At 35.6% G+C, this 19,989-nt stretch overlaps 1 protein-coding gene across 1 annotated transcript in view; it reads left to right on the forward strand.

Moving 5' to 3' along the window:
- Positions 1-19,989, forward strand: part of CEP135 (centrosomal protein 135) — a 91,838-nt gene that overhangs the window by 20,562 nt on the left and 51,287 nt on the right. Inside the window, exons 10-12 of the mRNA XM_043970782.1 lie at positions 8,392-8,615; positions 9,941-10,093; positions 16,707-16,859. Coding sequence (XP_043826717.1) covers positions 8,392-8,615; positions 9,941-10,093; positions 16,707-16,859 — 530 coding nt within the window. The remainder of the gene's footprint in view (positions 1-8,391; positions 8,616-9,940; positions 10,094-16,706; positions 16,860-19,989) is intronic.

A 19,989-nucleotide genomic window follows, 5' to 3' on the forward strand; every position in this document is an offset into this window, starting at 1 on the left:
TATTTGAATATGATTTTCTCCTAGTACATTTTATTAAAAGATGGAAAATGTAAGAAGCACAACTTGATTTTCTTTTTCTTTGAATGATATTTTGATTACTTATGAGGACAGCACTACATGAACAATTTACAAATAAAAGTAATCCCTACTTTTATTTATTTTCTGTTTTTGTGAATTTAACAATCATCAACACAGATATTTCAATATACAAAGGATAAAGGGTTGTATAATAAACTAAACTCCTTTTATGTATAGCTTTTTAAAGATATATTTCACATAAAGTACTAACAAAATTGCTCTGTCATCTTCTGCACTTCTTTTTGTTTTCTTTTTTTGACATTTCTTTTTTTCTTTATTTAGTATGTTATTTTTCCTTAATTAAACATAAAAACTACTATTAACATCCATTTTTAAAACTTTGAGTTCTGAATCTTATCCTTTCATCTCTCCCCTTCCCATTGAGAAGACAAGCAATTCAATATAGGTTATGTATACAGTTTTTGTTTGTTTTGGGGTTTTTTTTTGCAGGGCAATTGGGGTTAAGTAACTTGCCCAGGGTCACACAGCTAGTAAGTGTTAAGTGTCTGAGGCCAGATTTGAACTCAGGTACTCACTCCTGAATCCAGGGCCGTTGCTCTATCCAGTGCGCCACCTAGCTGCCCTCAGTATAGGTTATGTATGTGTAGTCATGCAATGAAAGAAATCAGACAAAAAACCTCAAAAAAATGAAGTAAAAAAAATTATACTTCAATCTGTAGTCATATACCTTCAGTTCTTTCTCTGGGAGATGGATAGCATATTTCATCATAACTCCTTCAGAGTTCTCTTGGATTATTGTATTGCTGGGGAAAATGAGACACTAATGTACTGTTGGAGTTGTAAACTCCATTCCGTTTCAGCCATTCTGCAGAGCAATTTGGAACTGTGCCCAAAAGGTTATAGAGCCATGCATATTCTTTGACCTAGCAATACCACTACTAGGTCTGCATCCAATAAGAGATAAAAAAAAAACAAAAAGGAAAAGGGCCTGTGTGTACAAAAGTATTTATAGCAGCTCTTTTCTGGTGGCAAAGAATTGGAAATTTGAGGGAATGTCAATCAACTGGGGAATTGTACCAAATTGTAGTGTATGATTATAATGGAATACTATTATGCTATAAGAAATGGTGTGCAAGATGCTCTTAGGAAAACCTGGAAAGACTTAGATGAGCTGATGCAAAGTGAAATGTATTCTGTACAGAGTAACAGCAATATTGTAAGGTGATCAGCTATGAATGACTTAGCTATTATCAGCAATATAATGGTCCAAGAGAACTCTGAAGGAGTTATGATGAAAAATGCTATCCATTGCCAGAGAAAGAACTGAAGGTGTCTGAATACAGATTGAAGCATAATTTAAGAAAAAAATTCTTTTCTCTTTGACCTAGGAGGTCTCAAGTTTGGTTATAAAATTCCTGGAAGTTTTCATTTTGGGATCTCTTTTAAGAGGTGATCAGTAGATTCTTTTAATTTCTATTTTATCCTCTGGTTCTAGCATATCAGGGCAGTTTTCCTTGATAATTTCTTGAAAGATGATGTCTAGCCTCTTTTTTTTGATCATGGCTTTCAGGTAGTCCAATAATTTTAGAATTATTTCTCCTAGATCTATTTTGCAGGTCAGAGATATTTCACATTGTCTTCTTATTTTTTCATTCTTTTGGTTTTTGTTTGATTGTTTCTTGATTTTTCATAAAGTCATTAGCTTCCACTTGCTCAATTCTAATTTTTAAGGAATTATTTTCTTCAGTGAGCTTTTGTACCTCCCTTTCCATTTGGCTAATTCTTTTTAAGGAGTATTTTTCCTTTAGTGAATTTTTATGCTTCTTGCCATTTGGCCAGTCCTGCTTTTCAAGGCATTCTTCTCATTGGCTTTTTGTACATCTTTTACCATTTGGCCTAGCCTGTTTTTAAGGTGTTATTTTCTTCATTATTTTTTGGGTCTCCTTTACCAAGCTGTTGGCTCCTTTTTCATCACTTTTTAGCATTACTCTCATTTCTCTTCCCAATTTTCCCTCTACTTCTCTTGCTTTATTTTCACAGGCCTTTTTGAGCCCTTCCATGGCCTCAGACCAATTCATATTTTTCTTGGAGGCTTTGGGTATAGGAGCTTTGGCTTTGTTCTCTTCTTTTGAGGGTATGTTTTGATCTTCCTTGTCGCCATAATAACTTTCTATGGTTAGAAGTTTTTTCTGTCGTTTACTCATTTCCCCAGCATATTTCTTGACTTTTAACACTTTGTTAAAAGTAGGGCTCAGGGTGGAGAGTGCACTGTCCCAAATTTCAGGAGTTTTGTGTAGCTGTTTTCAGAGATATTTCTGGGGACCTGTAACTTTTCAGTTCTTCCAAAGTGGTATGATCTGAGGAGAGGTTTGTTTACTACTCTCCTGGCCTGTGCTCTAGTTTGTGAGAAACCACAAGCTTTCTTTTCTGCCCTGGAGCTGCGACAGGGGTTCCTGCTTCACTGTGGCTGTAAACTTAGGTGTGCTAGTGCTCCTCCTTATCCCGGGACTGCCTCCTAGGACTACCACCTGGATCTGAGTATGGGCAAAGCAACTGAGTCCTGCCTTAGTGAGACCCCTGTAATCTCCTTCTGACCAGTTGTTCGACCCTTTTACCATCTGTGGGCTGAGAGTTCCAGAAGCAGTTGCTGCTGCTGTTGATTCAGGGGTTCTCAAGCCCTGCTCCTGGTTTGCTGGGGCCTAGTCAGCACCTGTGCTAGTCTGTGCACCACTCTCACCTTGGTACAACAGACCTTTTCCTGCCAACCTTCTAAGTTGTCTTTGGCTGGAAAATTGTTTTATCCTGTTCTTTTGTGGGTTCTGCTGCTCCAGGTATTGTCTTCTGGCATTATTTAAAGATATTTGGATGGGTTTTGGGCAGAGCTCAGCCAAATCACATTGCCTTTCCTCTGCTATCTTGGTTCTTCCCCCTTCTATTTGTTTTCTTCTGTACATTTAGAAAAAAAAAGTTTATTGACGTTCTTTTTTCCAAATTTGTCACTACCTATACACTGTTCAAGTAGAAGCCCCCTTGTAACAAATATGGGTAGCCAAACAAAAAAAGAATAAAGAATGCATTTCTGATTTTGTACCTCCAGTTCATTCCCTCTCTATCAGTAAGAGAGTTATATTTTATTGATGATCTTTTGAAGTCATGATTGCTTACTGATTTGGTCAGAGTTTTGAAGTCTTTCAAAGTTGTTTTCTCCCACATTATTTTTGAGGTCACTTCATAAATTATTCTGCCTTTCCTTGTTTCATTCTGCATTGTCTTTTCATATTTTTCTGAATGTGTAATAGTCATAATTTATTTTGGTGAAATAATGTTCTATTACTTATGTGCCACAGCTTCTTTGTTTAGTTCTTCCCCACTTGATAGGTACCTATTTTGTTTCTTGTTCTTTGCTACAACAAAATAAAGTGCTGCTATGCTCTTGTACGTCTTTTGGGTATATGTCTGTTTGTTTTTTTGTTTATTTGTTTGTTTTTTGTTTTGTTTTTTTGTGGGGCAGTGAGGGTTAAGTGACTTGCCCAGAGTCACACAGCTAGTAAGTGTCATGTGTCTGAGGCTGGATTTGAACTCAGGTATTCCTGAATCCAGGGCTGGTACTTTAACCACTGTGCCACCTAGCTGTGGAGTATATGTCTAATAGCAGTATTGTTGCCCTACTTCGTAGTACTATAAAGCCTTTCTCATTCATTCTAATTAGGAAGAAGGCCATTAGTGAAAAATATGAATTATAGAATCTTTGAAAAGAAATTCAGTTTTATTGCTTTTGAGTTTATATATAACTTGAATTCTGCCTTATATTTATTTATATAGCAGGGCAGATGAAATCTGCATTTTATAGCTGAAGATATTTGATATTTAGATATGTTTATGTGATTTGTCTGATGTCATATGACTAATGGTATGGGAAAGATTTGAATGCAAGTTTTCTGATGCTTCTGTGCCTTTTCTTTCTACTGTACCACACTGACTGGCTTAGGTTGAAACATATTGCCTACTAAATGTTCTATAGAATAGTTAAGAATAATTTGTCATTAGAATTCAATTGCCTTTCCAAAATTTTTTAAGAAGGTAAATACTTCCTTCATGTTCTGACTTACCAAATTAGTACTGTATGATTCAGAGCTGGAAAGGGATTGTAGAGATCATCTAATTCACTTCTTTCATTTTACAAATGAAGAAACCGAGGCTCAGAAAGGGACAGTGACTTACTTGATTAGCCGACAATGGCATAATCATCTGCTATACTTCAGGGGTCCAGTAGATGTCTCCAGAAACCAGAGATTGTAGTCAATTTTTCTAGCTCTCTGGAAATGTAACTGTGTAAGCTAAGTCTAAGGATAGTAATTCCTGCCTTAGATGGTACTTAGACTCAGTATCCCAGGCCTCAAGGATCAAACTTCTGGTCAGGATCTTCTTTTTAATATTTTGTTTTTTGTCCAATTACATGTAAAAACAATTTTTAACATTTAAAAAATGTTCCAAATTTTCTCCCTCTCTTCTTTCCCTCTCCTCTCATCGAGAAAGCAAACAGTTTAATAAAGATCATAGATGTATAGTCATGGAAAACATTTTCGTATTAGCCATATTGTGTAAGAAAACACAGATTTGAGCCAATGAGAGTAAGGTTCAAACATTCCTTGTCTCCTCCCCCATCTTCCCCTTCACTGTAAAAGCTCTTTCATGCCTCTTTTATGTGACATAATATACTGCATTCCACCTCTCCCTTTCCCCCAGTGCATTCTTCTTTCTCACCCCATAATTTAATTTTTTTTACCTATCAACCCGTCATATTCAGTTCACACCCATGCTATCTATGTATATACCCCATTTAAGTGCTGTAAAAATGAGAAAGTTCTTATGAGTTACAAGTATCATCTTCCCATGTAAGAATTTCCCTTTACTATTTTACCTTCTTTTGCTTCTCTTGAGTCTTGTATTTAAAAGTCATATTTTCTATTCAGTTCTGTTCTTTTCATCAGGAGTGTTTGAGAGTCCTCTATTTTGTTGAATGTCCATTTTCCCCCCAAAGGATTATACTCAGTTTTGCTGGAGAGATGATTCTTAGTTATAATCCTAGCTCCTTTGCCCTCCAGAATATCATATTCTAAGCCTTCCAGTCTTTTAATGTAAAAGCTGCTAAATCTTGTGTTATCCTGTCTTTGACTCCATCATACTTGAGTTTTTTTCTTTCTGAATTGGCAGTATTTTTTCCTTGACATGAGAGCTCTGAAATTTGGTCATAATATTCCTGGGAGGTTTTCATTTTGGGATCTTTTTCTGGAAGTGATCAGTGGATTCTTTCAATTTCTGTTTTACTCCAAAGCAAGAATTGATATTAATTGAACACAAACTAAATCATGCTATTTTTCACTTTATTTCTTTTATTTTTTTCTATTTGAATTTTCTTATACAAAATGACTAATTTTGGTAATGTTTTACATAATTGCACATGTGTAACCTATATCTGATTGCTTACTGCTTCAGGGAGGAGGGAAGGGGATGGAAGGGAGGATGAGTGAAATTTGGAACTCAAAACTTTAACTTAAAATGTTTTTCAAAATAAAAAAATAAAATAAAATAACTGTAAACAATAAAACAAATTCTGTTTTACCTTCTGGTTCTAGAATATCAGGGCAGTTTTCCTTGATAAGTTTTTGAAATATATCTAGGCTTTTATTTTTTTAAATCATGGCTTTCAGGCAGTCCAATAATTTTTAAATTATCTCTTCTAGATCTATTTTATAGACCTGTTGTTTTTCCAGTGAGATTTTTCACATTTTCTGATACTTTTTCATTCTCTTGATTTTTTGTTTCTTGATGTCTCATAAAATTATTAGCTTTCATTTACCCAATTATCTTTTCCCCTTTGTCCAGTTTTTCTTTTCAAGGCACAGTTTTGCTTTTCAAGGCATTTTTTTCCTTGTTGGATTTTTGTACTCCTTTTAGCATTTGGCCTAGTCTGTTTTTTAAGGTGTTATTTTCAGTATTTTTTTGTGCTTCCTTTACCAAACTGTGACTCTTTTTTAATGATTTTCTTGTATCACTCATTTCTCTTCCCAATTTTTCCTCTACTTCTCTTACTTGATTTTTAAAATCTGGGGGATAGAGCACCGACCCTGGAGTCAGGAGGACCTGAGTTCAAATCTGGCCTCAGACACTTAACACTTACTAGCTGTGTGACCCTGGGTAAGTCACTTAACCCTGTTAAGGGCTAAAATTCTAGCTAGTCTCTCTAAAATATCTAATGAGTGGTCGCCAATAAATTATAAGCTTTAGCAAGAGTTAGACTTTTAAGCATTTATTAAGGAGAATAAGAATTTGGTAAAGAGAGAGAAAGGCCTAGATTCCTATCTATTAAAGGGGAGAGCCACATTTCTAGCTCTGCTCTCCACCAGAGTCCAAAGGAAAGAGCCCCAGTCTCCTCCTTCCTCCTCCCACTAGTCCGCGTCACTTCCTGATACCAAAGAAAAGACTCCTGGTCTTGCCCTCAAAGACCTTCGCTTCATGGGCAGAACTCTTCTACAGTAAGTATCCAGCAGGTGGCGTCATTCCAATCGTTACAACCCCAATTGTCTCCAAAAAAAAAAAAAGAGGAAAGATTTTTAAAATCTGGAGGCTTTGGTTATAGCAGTTTTGACTTTGTTGTCTCCTTGGAGTGTGTGTTTTGATCTTCCTTGTCATCACAGTAACTTTCTGTTGTCAGAATTTTTTCTGCTGTTTGCTCATTTTCCCAACCTACTTATTCTTTGTGTGTGTATGTTTCTTTTTTCTTTTAATTTTATATATTTATTTTCTCCCACCCTCCCTTCCCTCCCTGCTCCGGAAGCCAGTAAGCAATTTCATATAGGTTATGCATTACAATCATGTTAAACATATTTCTATATTAATCAGAACAAAAGGAAAGAAAAAATGCAAGAAAATATAAACAAGAACAGTAACAAAAAAAAGCAACAACAAAAGTGAAAATAGTATGTTTTGGTCTGCATTCAAACTCCATAGTTCTTTTTCTGAATGTGGAGAGCATTTTCCACCATAAATCTTTCGGCATTGTCTTGGATCATTGCATTTCTGAGAAGAGCCAAGTCCATCACAGTTGATCATCATACAATGTTATTGATGCTGTGTACAGTGTTCTCTTGGTTCTGCTCATTTCACTCAACATCAATTCATGTAAGTCTTTCCAGGTTTTTCTGAAATCTACATTCATATACCACAACTTGTTCAGCCATTCCCCAATTGATGGGCATCCCCTTGATTTCCAGTTCTTTGCCACCATAAAGAGAACTGCTATAAATATTTTTGTACATGTTGGTCTTGTTTTCCTTTTTATGATCTCTTGGGATACCCACCTAGTAGTGCTATTGCAGGGTCAAAGGGTATGCACAGTTTTAAAGCCTCGACTTTTAACTCTTCTAAAGTGGGACTGTATTTCCAGAGTGGAAGGTGCACTGCCCCAAACTTCTGGTTTTTGTGCCACTGTTTTCAAAGATATTTCTAGGACCTGTAAGTTTTCACTTCTTTCAAGGTGGTATGCTATAAGGAGAGGTGTATTTATTAATTTCCTGGCCTGTGCTCTTCTCTATGAATGACCACAAAACACTCTTTCCACCCTGTAATTGTGACCAGGATTTTCACACCAACTGTGGCCAAAAGCTCTGGTCTACTATGTTCCTCTTGGCCCTGTGGGCCTGCACTCAGGACTGTGACCCAGATCCAAGTATGGGCCATGCAGCAGAGGTCCTATCCTGGTGCCAACAAAGAGACCCTTGTAATCTCTTTCTGACCAGTTGTCTGATCCCCTTACTTGCCTGTGGGCCGAGTGCTCCAAAAGCAGCCACCACGGCTGCTGAATCAGTCCTAAAATATTCTTTTTAAAAGTGATTTAGTGGGGCAGCTAGGTGGCGCAGTGGATAAAGCACTGGCCCTGGATTCAGGAGTACCTGAGTTCAAATCTGGCCTCAGACACTTGACACTTACCAGCTGTATGACCCTGGGCAAGTCACTTAATCCTCATTGCCCTAAAACCCCCCCAAAACAAAAGTGATTTAGATTTGAACTTTCTGGTATTTTGAATTTGGGTACAGTCAAGCTGAATCTAACTGTACATGTTTGTTATGAACAAACAAAGCTGTTTCTTTTTATCATTAATGTTTTGTACTTATTAAGAAGTCACACAGAAAAATATTCCCTACTCTTTAAGTATTGTAGTTTATATTCTAGGAATTTTCTGTTCTAGGAATTAAGTATTTTTTTAAATTTTAGAATTTAGATTTCAAAAAACCTTCCTCTGTCCCCCCCAGACCTCCTTTTTAAACAATTATATCCCACATTGATTTACAGAAAGAGAACTTGTCCTGGAATTAGAGAGAATGAAGAAAGAATATGGTGTAACAAATAGGAAAAAGTCACCTTCTCGTCTAGATGTATTTGTCAAGAGTGTAGAAGAAGAACGAGATCATTATAAGAAAGAGCTAGAAAGACTCCAAAAGATAATGAAACGCAGATCTATACCTGCACGAAGTTCAAGACGTGAAAGAAGTTTAAGTATTAAAAGTCCAGAAAAGGTAATTTCCTTTTGGTCAAAAGTAGTGGATAAAACAAAGGAATCTGAGTGATTCTGCTAATAATTTGTTGTTACTTTAAATGAAATTCTGTAAAAGTTGAGTTTTCATTTTTCATGCTGCTAATGTGATTTTTAAAAATTATTATTTAAAAGTTTTAAAAATCAGTAATTCTGGTGACATTATCCACTTGGTCTTGCCCAAATTTTAGTGGTGCTGTATTCTTTGTTCTCTATTGGATATGACATTTTCAAGTTGAAAAGTTTTTAGTTTTCAATTTAAATATCAACAACCCAACTGTTATCATGTGTGGATGTAGCATTTACACAGGAAGCCAAATTATTTAAGTTATGTTAAAAGTCCCAGTAAGAGATTGCATTGTAGTATAAACCTCGGGATTTTTTCACATCAACTATTATCTGATTCTTTCAATTCAATCTGCAATTTCAAGGTACAAACACATAGCCTAAGTTGACCTAATTAGCAATTTTATTGTGATAGTATACACACTAATCACATGGACAAAGGATATAGAGAATTCATGTGTTCTGGATATACACTCATTCATTGCCACCTAAGTCCCAATATTGGCTCTGGTTCAGAGACTTAAAGCAGCATAGGCAAGCAGCTCTGCCTGAAACTTTTCAGGCTGTCACCGAAGGTCTATAGAGTTTTATTTTAAGGTGCATGAAGGGAGCTGGAGTCTTTTACAGGCACACCAATTTAGGGCGTGGCCATCCTTGCTACTTTAAAATCTACTAATCCTTAAAGTTAATACAAGAGTTAGTAGAATTCCTTGGTATAATGGGCTGCAGTTGAGGGACTCTGGTTGTTCTGGCTGTTTCTGATTATGTACCTCACCTCTCCCTCAAGAGAAAAGGTCTTAGTTTTACCACATTGGAATTTGTGCTGTTGTTTTTTTAATCCAGGCATAAGAATCTTCATTTAACTCTTAATTGTCATTTTATTAGATTTAATTCATTGTTCTAGTCTTTTTAAATCATTTTGGCTTCCAAGTCTGTCCTTTCATTTGTTAGACATCTCTTTCTCCCAACTTTGTGCTACTCACAAATTTGATAAGCATATGATTTATGTCTTTATCAAAAGCTTTGATAAAAATGTTGAGCTGAATAGGGTCAAGTCCTTACTTTACTTAGGAACTTTGTGGGTTGGTACATACCTTGAATTAGACTAATAAAGTCAGGATATTATTTTAGAATAGTTTACCTTTTACATATTAATGTATATAATTTGTTATGCTGGCTTTAGTAATTAAACATAATTTTTAATGTTTAACATTATAAATTCCTTTTGAAATTATTTCGTAGGGTACTTATATTTCAGAACTCAGCATGATCACAAAAGAGAGAGATGAACTTCAGTCTATGCTGGATAGATTTGAAAACCACATGGGAGAAATACAGTGTAATGTGAAACTATTAACTGCAGAAAGAGATAAACTGAGTGACCTATATAATCAAGTAAGGAACTTGTTATTATTAAAGAACTTGTGGATTAGTAATGATAGAACTAGCTGACCTTTGTGTAATTTTTGTGTATATCATCTTATTTGATCACCAAATAACCAAGATAGAAATTATTTTAATATTTTCTTTGTCGACCTACTTGATTAGACTGCTGCCATTGTAGGACCTATTAAAAGGTCAGATTTATAATTATAGGTAAGTTTGTCAGACAGTTGTTTCTTGTTTCGTTATGCTTCCAAAATAGGAAATCTTTATTCTAATATCCTTCCATATGTTTTCTTCCTAATCAAATCCATATTACCCATGTCTTATAACAGTTATCAAATGGAGGTTAAATGACTTGTTCATGTAACTGGTTAGTGAGACAGTGTAAACTGAACTTAGCTCTTTGGTGTTCTTTCCATCATACACATGATTGTTGTTATTTCAAGAACTGTCATGTGGAATAGAGGTTACATTTAATCTGTGTAGTTTCAGAGAGAAGAAACAGTTTAGGTCCAGTGAATAGGTGGGAATATAGTGGTAGAGATAAAAAAGAACGATTATAGCTGTCCAAATCTTAATAGGTTGCATTGTGAAGAAGTGAGCTGCATCATTAGAAATATTCAGTCAGGCTAAATGACTGTCTGTTGGTCTGTTTCTGTGTAGTATGGAAAGCTAGCATAAATGACCTCTCATTTTTTTCTTAAGATAATCATGTACCTTTCCATCCTAAAATGACTTATGAGTAGAAGCAGCCTCTTAGTGGTATGCTATTCAATTATTAACTCCCAGCCTTATTTTTCTGCTAAGAATTTGAATGAACTTTTAAAAGGTATTATGCTCATTAAACACTAATAAATCAATGATCAAAGTATGTATAATTTTTCATGTTGTTTTCAAAACTGTCCTGCTTGTCTGTGCTTCCTTATGAACTATCTTCTGTTCCCTTCTATGCATTTTAGAAACCATTTCAGTGACCTTATATTTTTTTGTGACATCAAATCACTGTTGATAACCCTCCCACCAATAGTCTTTCTCCCCATTAGAAACCAAGAAGTGTGGGGGACCAATTTTTAATTGGGGAGTGTTAGCTAAGTGGCTTGCTGCAATATTGGGGCAAGGAAGGAGACCAACAGCCTCCCTCAAAACAGAATAAGATTTATTTTAACAAGAACGAACTTTAAAAAAAAACACACAAAGGATCAGTAGGATCAAGGGAAAGGAAATAAAATGGGGAAAGGGAAATTATACAACCTGAAGAAATACCACCCCCCAGGAATCAGCTGAGAATACACAGCAGAGCTCCTGTCATCTTCCAGCTAGAATGGCGACTTCTCCCCGTTCCCCAAAACCCCACACATCCCCCAACCAATTGTCTTGACACTCTGACAGTCACATGACTTCCCTCACTAGGCTTCCAAAGTTAGTACCTCCACTTCTTTTCTCATTCTCTTCTGAACTCTTACCTGTCCAGCTTTGGAAACTTATCATTCAACTGAAACTGCTCTCTCCAAAGGTACTAGTGATCTTCTGATTGCCAAATCTTTTTTTTTTTAATTGATAACGAAGAATTTATTAGAAACTATGTTCTATCTAAAATGATAGAATCCCTTTCAAGGAGGATATGGATCACGAGAAATAAGAATGACAGAACACAAATGAATCATATGTATCATAGACAAGATTACATTTCACATAAACAAAGATGGAATCATTTTTACCCTAACCTTGTGTTGTACATCATGGACGTAATAAGCATGCGATAAACCAAATATTTGTTTTGTCTTTAAATGGATTTTTGAATTCTAATTTATGTTCCATATTTGATTTACTACTCATGTCTTTTTTTTAATTAATAAAGTATTTTATTTTTTTCCATTACATGTAAAGATAGTTCTCAACTTTTGTTTATACAAGCTTTCCAATTTCAGATTTTTCTCCCTCCCCTCCCTCCCCCTCCACTAGACAGCAGGTAATCTGATATAGGTTACATATATATATATATATATATACATATATAATATATATATATATATATATATATACACATAATAACATTAATCCTATTTCTGCATTAGTCATGTTATAAGAGAAAAAAATCAGAGCAATGATGGAAAACCTCAAAATAGAAAAAAACAACAGCATCAAAAACAAAAGAAATAGTATGGTTCATTCAGCATCTATACTCCGCAATTCTTTTTTTTTTCCCCCCCTTGGATTTGGAGATCCTCTTCTATCACGAGTTCCCTAGAACTCTTCTGTGCCGTTGCATTGGTGAGAAGAATATAGTCCATCACAGTAGATCAACACTTGTTGATGATACTGTGTACAATGTTCTTCTGGTTCTGCTCATCTCACTCATCATCAGCTCACACAAGACCCTCCAGGTTTCTCTGAACTCCTCCTGCTCATCATTTCTTACAGCACAATAAATAGTATTCCATTGTATTCATATACCACAACTTGTCCAGCCATTCCCCAATTGATGGGCACCCCCTCAACTTCCAATTCCTTGCCACCACATAAAGAGCAGCTATAAATATTTTTGTACATGTGGGTCCCTTTCCCCTTTCCATGATTTCTTGGGAAAAAGACCCAAAAGTGGTATTGCTGGGTCAAAGGGTATGCACAGCTTTATCGCCCTTTGGGCATAATTCCAAATTGCTCTCCAGAATGGTTGGATCAGTTCACAGCTCCACCAACAATGGATTAGTGTTCCAATTTTCCCACAGCTTCTCCAACATTTATTATTTTCTTTTTTTGTCATTTTAGCCAATCTGATAGGTGTCAGGTGGTACCTCAGAGTTGTTTTTATTTGCATCTCTCTACTGATTGCCAAATCTAATGGACTTTCCTTAATCCTCATCCTTCTTGACCTCTCTGCAACCTTTGACACTTTAAAAAAAAATTATTTATTGATTGATTTTTTTGGTGAGGCTATTGGGGTTAAGTGACTTGCCCAGGGTCACACAGCTAGTAAGTGTTAAGTGGCTGAGGTCAGATTTGAACTCAGGTCCTCCTGAATCCAGGGCCGGTGCTCCATCCACTGCGCCATCTAGCTGCCCCAGACATTCTTTTTAATATTCTTTCTCTTTTTTTTTTATTTTTTTGTCTTTTTTGATTTCCAATTCTTTGCTGCTCCAAAAAGAACTACTGTAAATATTAACGTTTTCTTTATTGTACTCATTGTTTATTGTTCTCTTGGTTTTGTGTCCTTTATGTTTCATCAGTTCCTACAAATTTTCCTGTTTTTGTGAAACTCTTTATAGTTGTCATTTTTTTAGAGCCAATAATGTTCCATTATGTTCATGAATCACAATATCTATTCCACAATCAGTAGAAATTCACTTTGTTTCTAGTTTATTACTACCATAAGAAATACCGTTCTGAATCTTTTCCAGAAATTCTTGTTGAATAGGGAGTTCTCACTAAGCACAGTGGCATATATCTGTAATCCCTGCTACTGTGAAAGCTGAGGCTGGTGAATCACTTGAGTTTGAGTTTAGGACTTCTGAGCTGCAATAGGCTAAATCTGATTGGGTGTCTTCACTATGTCTGACACAAGTATAGTGAGCCCATGGAAGATAAGTGTCACTAGGTTACCTAAGAAGGGAGCAAACCAGCCTGGGTTGCAAATTGAGCAGGTCTGAATATTGCTCACTAATAGAATTGGGTCTTTGAATGGATGCTATATTTCAGCCCGGGAGAAATAGGATATTTAAGTCTCAAAAATAGAGAAAGGTAGAGAAGGAAAATTCTTAATTATGTTGGTATAAATCTATTTTATGCCAAACTGATTTAGATTTTACCCAGCAGTTCTTGTCAAATAGGGAATTTTTCCTTCAGTAATTTGTTTTCTACTTTATTGAACAATGAGTATGCTGATTTTGATTGCTTCTGAATTTTTGCTTATCTAAACTGCTTGACTTTTAATCAGTATTAAATAGTTTTGACAATTCAACAAGCATTTTTTGCTAGGGATAGTGGAGATACAAAGTAGGGATTAAAAAAATGAAATAATTCTTATCTTTAAGGGGCTTATATCTTATTAGGGGAAAACAACACATACATAGGAAATGAAATACAAAGTATCTAAAAAAGTATGCACAAAATCATTTTTGAAGTGAGCATATTAGCAACTGAGAGCAGGGGAAAAATTGAGATAGGCTTCATAGGAATTGGATATGGATTTCATGAAGTGTGAAATGAGTATGTTGTGGGAATGAGGGACAGCCTATGCCAGGGTGCAGAGAAGAACAATGAAATGCTGTATGTGGGGATCAGCTAGTATGCCATTTTGACTAGAAGGTAGATTGTGTGATGAAGAGTAATGTGCGATAGGCTTGGAAAGTTACACCAGAATTACTTTTTTTTTTTTTGGTGAGGCAATTGGGGTTAAGTGATTTGCCCAGCCAGGGTTACACAGCTAGTAAGTGTAAAGTATCTGAGGCCGGATTTGAACTCAGGTCCTCTATCCACTGCGCCACCTAGCTGCCCCACCAAAATGACTTTGTAAAGAACTTTAAAAGCCAAACAGAGGAGTTTCTACTTGTTCTTGGAAATAAGGAGGAGCCACTTGAGCAGAGCAGTGACATTGTCAGAGACTGGATTCAGAGTCTCATTAGGTTACCACAATATTCCAGGCAAGAGGTCCTCAGGGCCTTAGCTAGTGTGGATGGAACAGAGATCATAAAAAACAGAACTGATACACCTTGACAACTGATTGGTTAGTGAAAATGAAGTAAAGTCCAGAATGTCTCCAAGGTTGCACACCTGTTGACTGGAAGGATGGTGGTACCCTTAAAAATGAAAGTTAGGAAGTGGAAAGTTCTGTTTTGAGTGAAGTATAACAGATTCTCTTTGGGTAAATTTGAGATGTCTTCAGGACATCTGGTTGGAGATTTTTTTGTTGTTGTTTTGTGGGGGGTTTTTTTGTAATCATAAAAGTATTTTATTATTTTCCAGTTAGTTTTCAGCATTTGTTTTTATAGATTTTGAGTCCCAAATTTTTTCTCCCTCACTTCCCTCCCCTTCCCTAAGACAGAGCGCAATCTGATATAGGTTATATATGTACAATCACATTAAACATATTTATGCATTAGTCATATTGTAAAAGAAGAATCAGAACAAAAGGGAAAAACCTCAAAAAAGAAAAACAAAAAGTAGAAACTGTATGGTTCAATCTGCATTTGGATTCTACAGTTTTTGCATGTGGAGAACATTTTCTATCCTGAATCCTTTGGAATTATCTTGGATCACTGTATCACTGAGAAGAGCTAAGTCTATCACAGTTGATCCAATGATCAGTGTTGTTTTTACTGTGTACAATGTTCTCCTGGTTCTGCTCACTTCATTCACCATCAATTCACTTAAGTTTTTCTAGGTTTTTCTGAAATCTTCCTGCTCATCATTTCTTATAGCACAGTAGTATTCCATTACATTCATATACCACAACTTGTTCAGCCATTCCCCAGTTGATGGTCATTCCTTAGTTAAAAGTCTCTACACAGGGGGCAGCTAGGTGGCGCAGTGGATAAAGCATCGGCCTTGGATTCAGGAGTACCTGAGTTCAAATCCAGCCTCAGACACTTGACACTTACTAGCTGTGTGACCCTGGGCAAGTTACTTAACCCCCATTGCCCTGCGCAAAAAAAAAAAAAAGTCTCTACACAGCAGGTGGTCTAGCTTCTCTGCCAGTCAGGGCTAGGTTCAAACAAGACAATAAGGTTTTCTCCCTGTTTCCACAATTGAATAAAGTTTTCTCACAAGCCAGAAATTGGTCTAGATCCATAATTGAATAGAAAGTGAACTGAACTACTTCCAAAATTGAGTCACATATTGTGGTTTACTGAGTTCCCATAATTAACCTAATCCCTTTAGTGACCTTAGGAAATCACCTAATCTTTCAGTGTCTCAGGCAACTTCCTAAGACCAGAATTTGCACCATAGCTTCAGCTATCCATTGGTGGAGGGTCTTGGCCATGAAACCATGTATCTGGACCAAAAAAGTGGGGAGAGGGGTTAGACTTTATTCATACATGACATATATGACAAGGAGGCATTTAGGGTTTTGAGCAAAGGATAAACATGACCATATTTGTACATAAGGAGGTTATCTGACAGCATTATGAAAAATGGATTGGAGGGAGAGAAAATAGCGATGTGAAGAACTGTTAAACCATTGCAACTGGTCAGGTGGCTAGTAATAAGTCATGTACTATTGTAGAGAGTGTGAGACTTAAAAGGGACAGATGCAAGAAGTGTTATATAGATAGAATCAATGGGGTCTCATAGCTAATTGAATATTAGTGGTGAGAAGTAGGAAAATTCAAATAAGACACCAGGATTTTTAGCACAGGAAATTACCAGGGTTATGATGCCATTGAATGAAGGAGTGGTCAGTTTATATCACTTACTTTGTACAGAATATTGAACTACAACATTACAGGCCTGTGCAGATATAAATTCAGAAAATTAATTGTTGTTAAGACTGCCCAGTAGAATACAAATAATTATTCCTCATTTTACCTCATAAATGCTGTGTAACAAAATCATGACCTGGGTACTCTCTAGTATTCTAAGAATCTTATTTTGACATTCTCACTTTTACAATTCATTTTTTAAGGCACAGCATGATTTATGTACACTAAGAAAGGAAGCGACCTATTCTTTGCCATCCCAAGATATTCTTTGTCTTATGGAAAAAGAAAAAGAGACTGCATTATCTGACTTGAGGCTAATGATTGTAGAAAAGGAAGCTTTAAGAGAGAAGTTAAAGGTGAGTACTTTGTTTCTTTGAAGTTCAATATTTTCATTGTAACTTTAGCTTCATTTGTAATAGCATTTATAAACTGAGCCTAAGATTTTAGAAATCTTTTGAGGAAGAAAAAAAAAGGTGGTCCCAATAAACTTTTCGCTCTGTGGTTGCTACATAGAATGTACAACTGAATTTTAAGTTCATCATTTAGATTACAAACACATTTAGGCTATGAAAAATATATATCTTTGTGCATGTTGAAATACCTGCAACTGTGTCATGTTTATAATGGGCACTTAAAATGTGCTAAAGGAATGTGTGAAATGAATAACTAAAAACATTTCAGAAGTAAAGTTGGTCAAAATCATCTCATTGTATATATTTTTCATAGAATCCTTTATGACAGAAGATGTTCAAAAAGGATTCATTATATAACTTAATATTGAAATGTTCAATTTATTCTTGGATTTTCCATGTGTTTTTCATGCACCTAGATGGAAATAAAATCGGGGGAGGGGGAAAGTAATATTATGTTCCATAGCCTTTAAATTTGTTAGCACCAAAACAAATTGTTAAGATAATTTAATCCTACCTTGCTTGTCATTTTTCCAAAACAATCCAATAAACATTTATTAAACACTTACTGCTATGCTAAATGCCAGGGATAGAATTCACCCGCCACCCCCCCCCCCAAAAAAAAACAAACCCGCTCTTTCTGCCCTCAAGGAGCTTACAATCTAATGGGGGTAAAACAATACACAAAGGGGGAAGTGGGGCAGGACACTAGGGGCTACCCGGTGCAGGGGCATCTTGTTTTGTGGAGGTGAAAATAGGCAGAACAGCTATTCAAAGTGGAATGATTTGAGATTCCAGTTTCTACCTTCTATGAGAGAAAGCAATGAGAGGAGTTTGGTACTTCATATTCCAACCCTTTAGTCAGAGAGGAGACGAGGCTGAGAGGGGAGGTGATATTCAATCAAGATTTGAGTTAGAGGCATGATGGTGAGATTAGAGGCAATGAACTTATCTGGGAAGGGTTGCCTTGCTCTATGGAATTGAAACCAACCAACCAAATGAGGGAACTAAAGCCCAGAGAGATTGAATGACTTGGTCAGGATAAGTGATTCATGGTACATGGATTCTCTCTTTGAAAGAGAACATAATGTTAGAAAGGGAAGAGTCACAAACAAAACAAAAGTCAGTTTCAGAGGGTTGATCATAAGGTAATTAAAAAGAAAGTTTGACAATTGGAAAAATATTAATTCCTCATGGGTAGGCTGAGCCAATATAATAAAAATGACAGTCTTACCTAAGTTAATTTACTTATTTAGTGCTATACCAATCAAACTATCAAAAATGTATAGATCTAGAAAAAATAATAACAAATTCATATGGAAGAACAAAGCTCAAGGATATCAAGGGAATCAATGAAAACAGTACAAAAGAAGGTGGTGTAGCAGTACCAGATCTCAATTGTATTATACAATGGTAGTTATCAAAACAAGGTGGTACTGGCTAAGAAATAGAGAAGTAGATCAGTGGAATAGAATAGGTACAAATTACACTATAATAAATTATTATGGTAATCTAGTATATGTTAAACCCAAAGATCCAAGCTTTTGGACCAAGAACTCATTATTGACAAAAACTGCTGGGAAAATTGGCAGAAACTAGGCTAGGTATGGACCAAGACCTCACACCATATACTCAAATGAGGTCAAAATGGGTACATGATTTACACATAAAGGGTGAAACCATAAGCAGATTAAGAAAGCATGGAATAGTTTATCTGTCAGATTTATGGAAAAAAGAAGAATTTAGGACCAAAGAAGATATAGGGAGCATTATAAAATATAAAGTACATAATTTGATTATATAAAATTAAAAAGTTTTCATATAAACAAAACTAAGGTATTCAAGATTATAAGGGAAGCAGAAAACTGGGAAAATTTTTGAAACAAGTATCTCTGATAAAAGCCTCATATCTCAAATATATAGAGAACTGTGTTAAATTTATAAAAATATGTCATTCCCCAATTGATAAATGGTCAAAGGATATGAACAGGCAGTTTTCAGACAAATCAAAGCTATCTATAATCATATGAAAAATGCTCTAGATTACTAATTGATCAGAGAAATGCGAATTAAAATAACTCTGAGGTATCACTTCATACCTATCAGAGTGGGAAATACAACATAAAAGGAAAATATTGGATGTTAGAGGAGATGTGGGAAAACTGGGACGCTAATCCTGTTAGTAGAGTTGTGAAAAGATCCAAGCATTCTGGAGAACATTTGGAATTATGCCCAAAGGGTTATAGAACTGTGCATATCCTTTGATCCAGCAATACCACTACTAGTTTTATATCCCAAAGACATCCCAAAAAAGAATAAAAGCCCCATTTGTACAAAAATATTTATAGTAGCTCTTTTTGTAGTGGTTAAGAATTGGAAATCAAAGGAAATTCTCATCAAGTGGGGAATGGCTAAACAAGGTGTAGTATATGATAGTTATGGAATATTATTGTGCTATAAGAAATGACAAGCAGGATGATTTCAGAAAGGCCTGGAAAGACTTCTGTGAGCTGATGTATAGTGAAGTGAACAGAACCAAAAGAACGTTGTGCACAGTGAAAGCAATATTATTCAGTGAAGAACTATGAATGACTTAACTATTCTTAGCAATACAATGATCCAAAACAATCCCAAAGGACTAATAATGAAGCATACTATCCACCTCCAAAGAAAGAATGATATGTATTGAACACAGACTGAAGCATTATACAAAGATCTCACATTTAGATTCACTTTCTTTCATTTTTTTCTTTTATTCAAGTTTTCATATACAAAATGACTAATATGGAAATGTTTTACATAATTGCATATGTATAACCTATATCTGATTGCTTACTACCTCAGTGAAGTGGAGGGGAGGGAAGGAAGGAGAGATAAAATTTGAAATTCAAAACTTTAAATATTAGAGTATTTACTGAGATAAAATAAAAGAAAGAAAGTTTAAGAACCAGAGATTGGTGTCTGGATTTAGTGAAGAGATAGAGGATGAAGGAAAAGGAATAGACTACATCAGTTAGGTTATTAGTACTTATCAGATTCTTTCTATTTCTCAGTTCCCTTCTTTGTTGTTTTTTTT

Source organism: Dromiciops gliroides, chromosome 6 (genome assembly GCF_019393635.1).
Source record: "Dromiciops gliroides isolate mDroGli1 chromosome 6, mDroGli1.pri, whole genome shotgun sequence".
Lineage (NCBI taxonomy): Eukaryota > Metazoa > Chordata > Mammalia > Microbiotheria > Microbiotheriidae > Dromiciops > Dromiciops gliroides.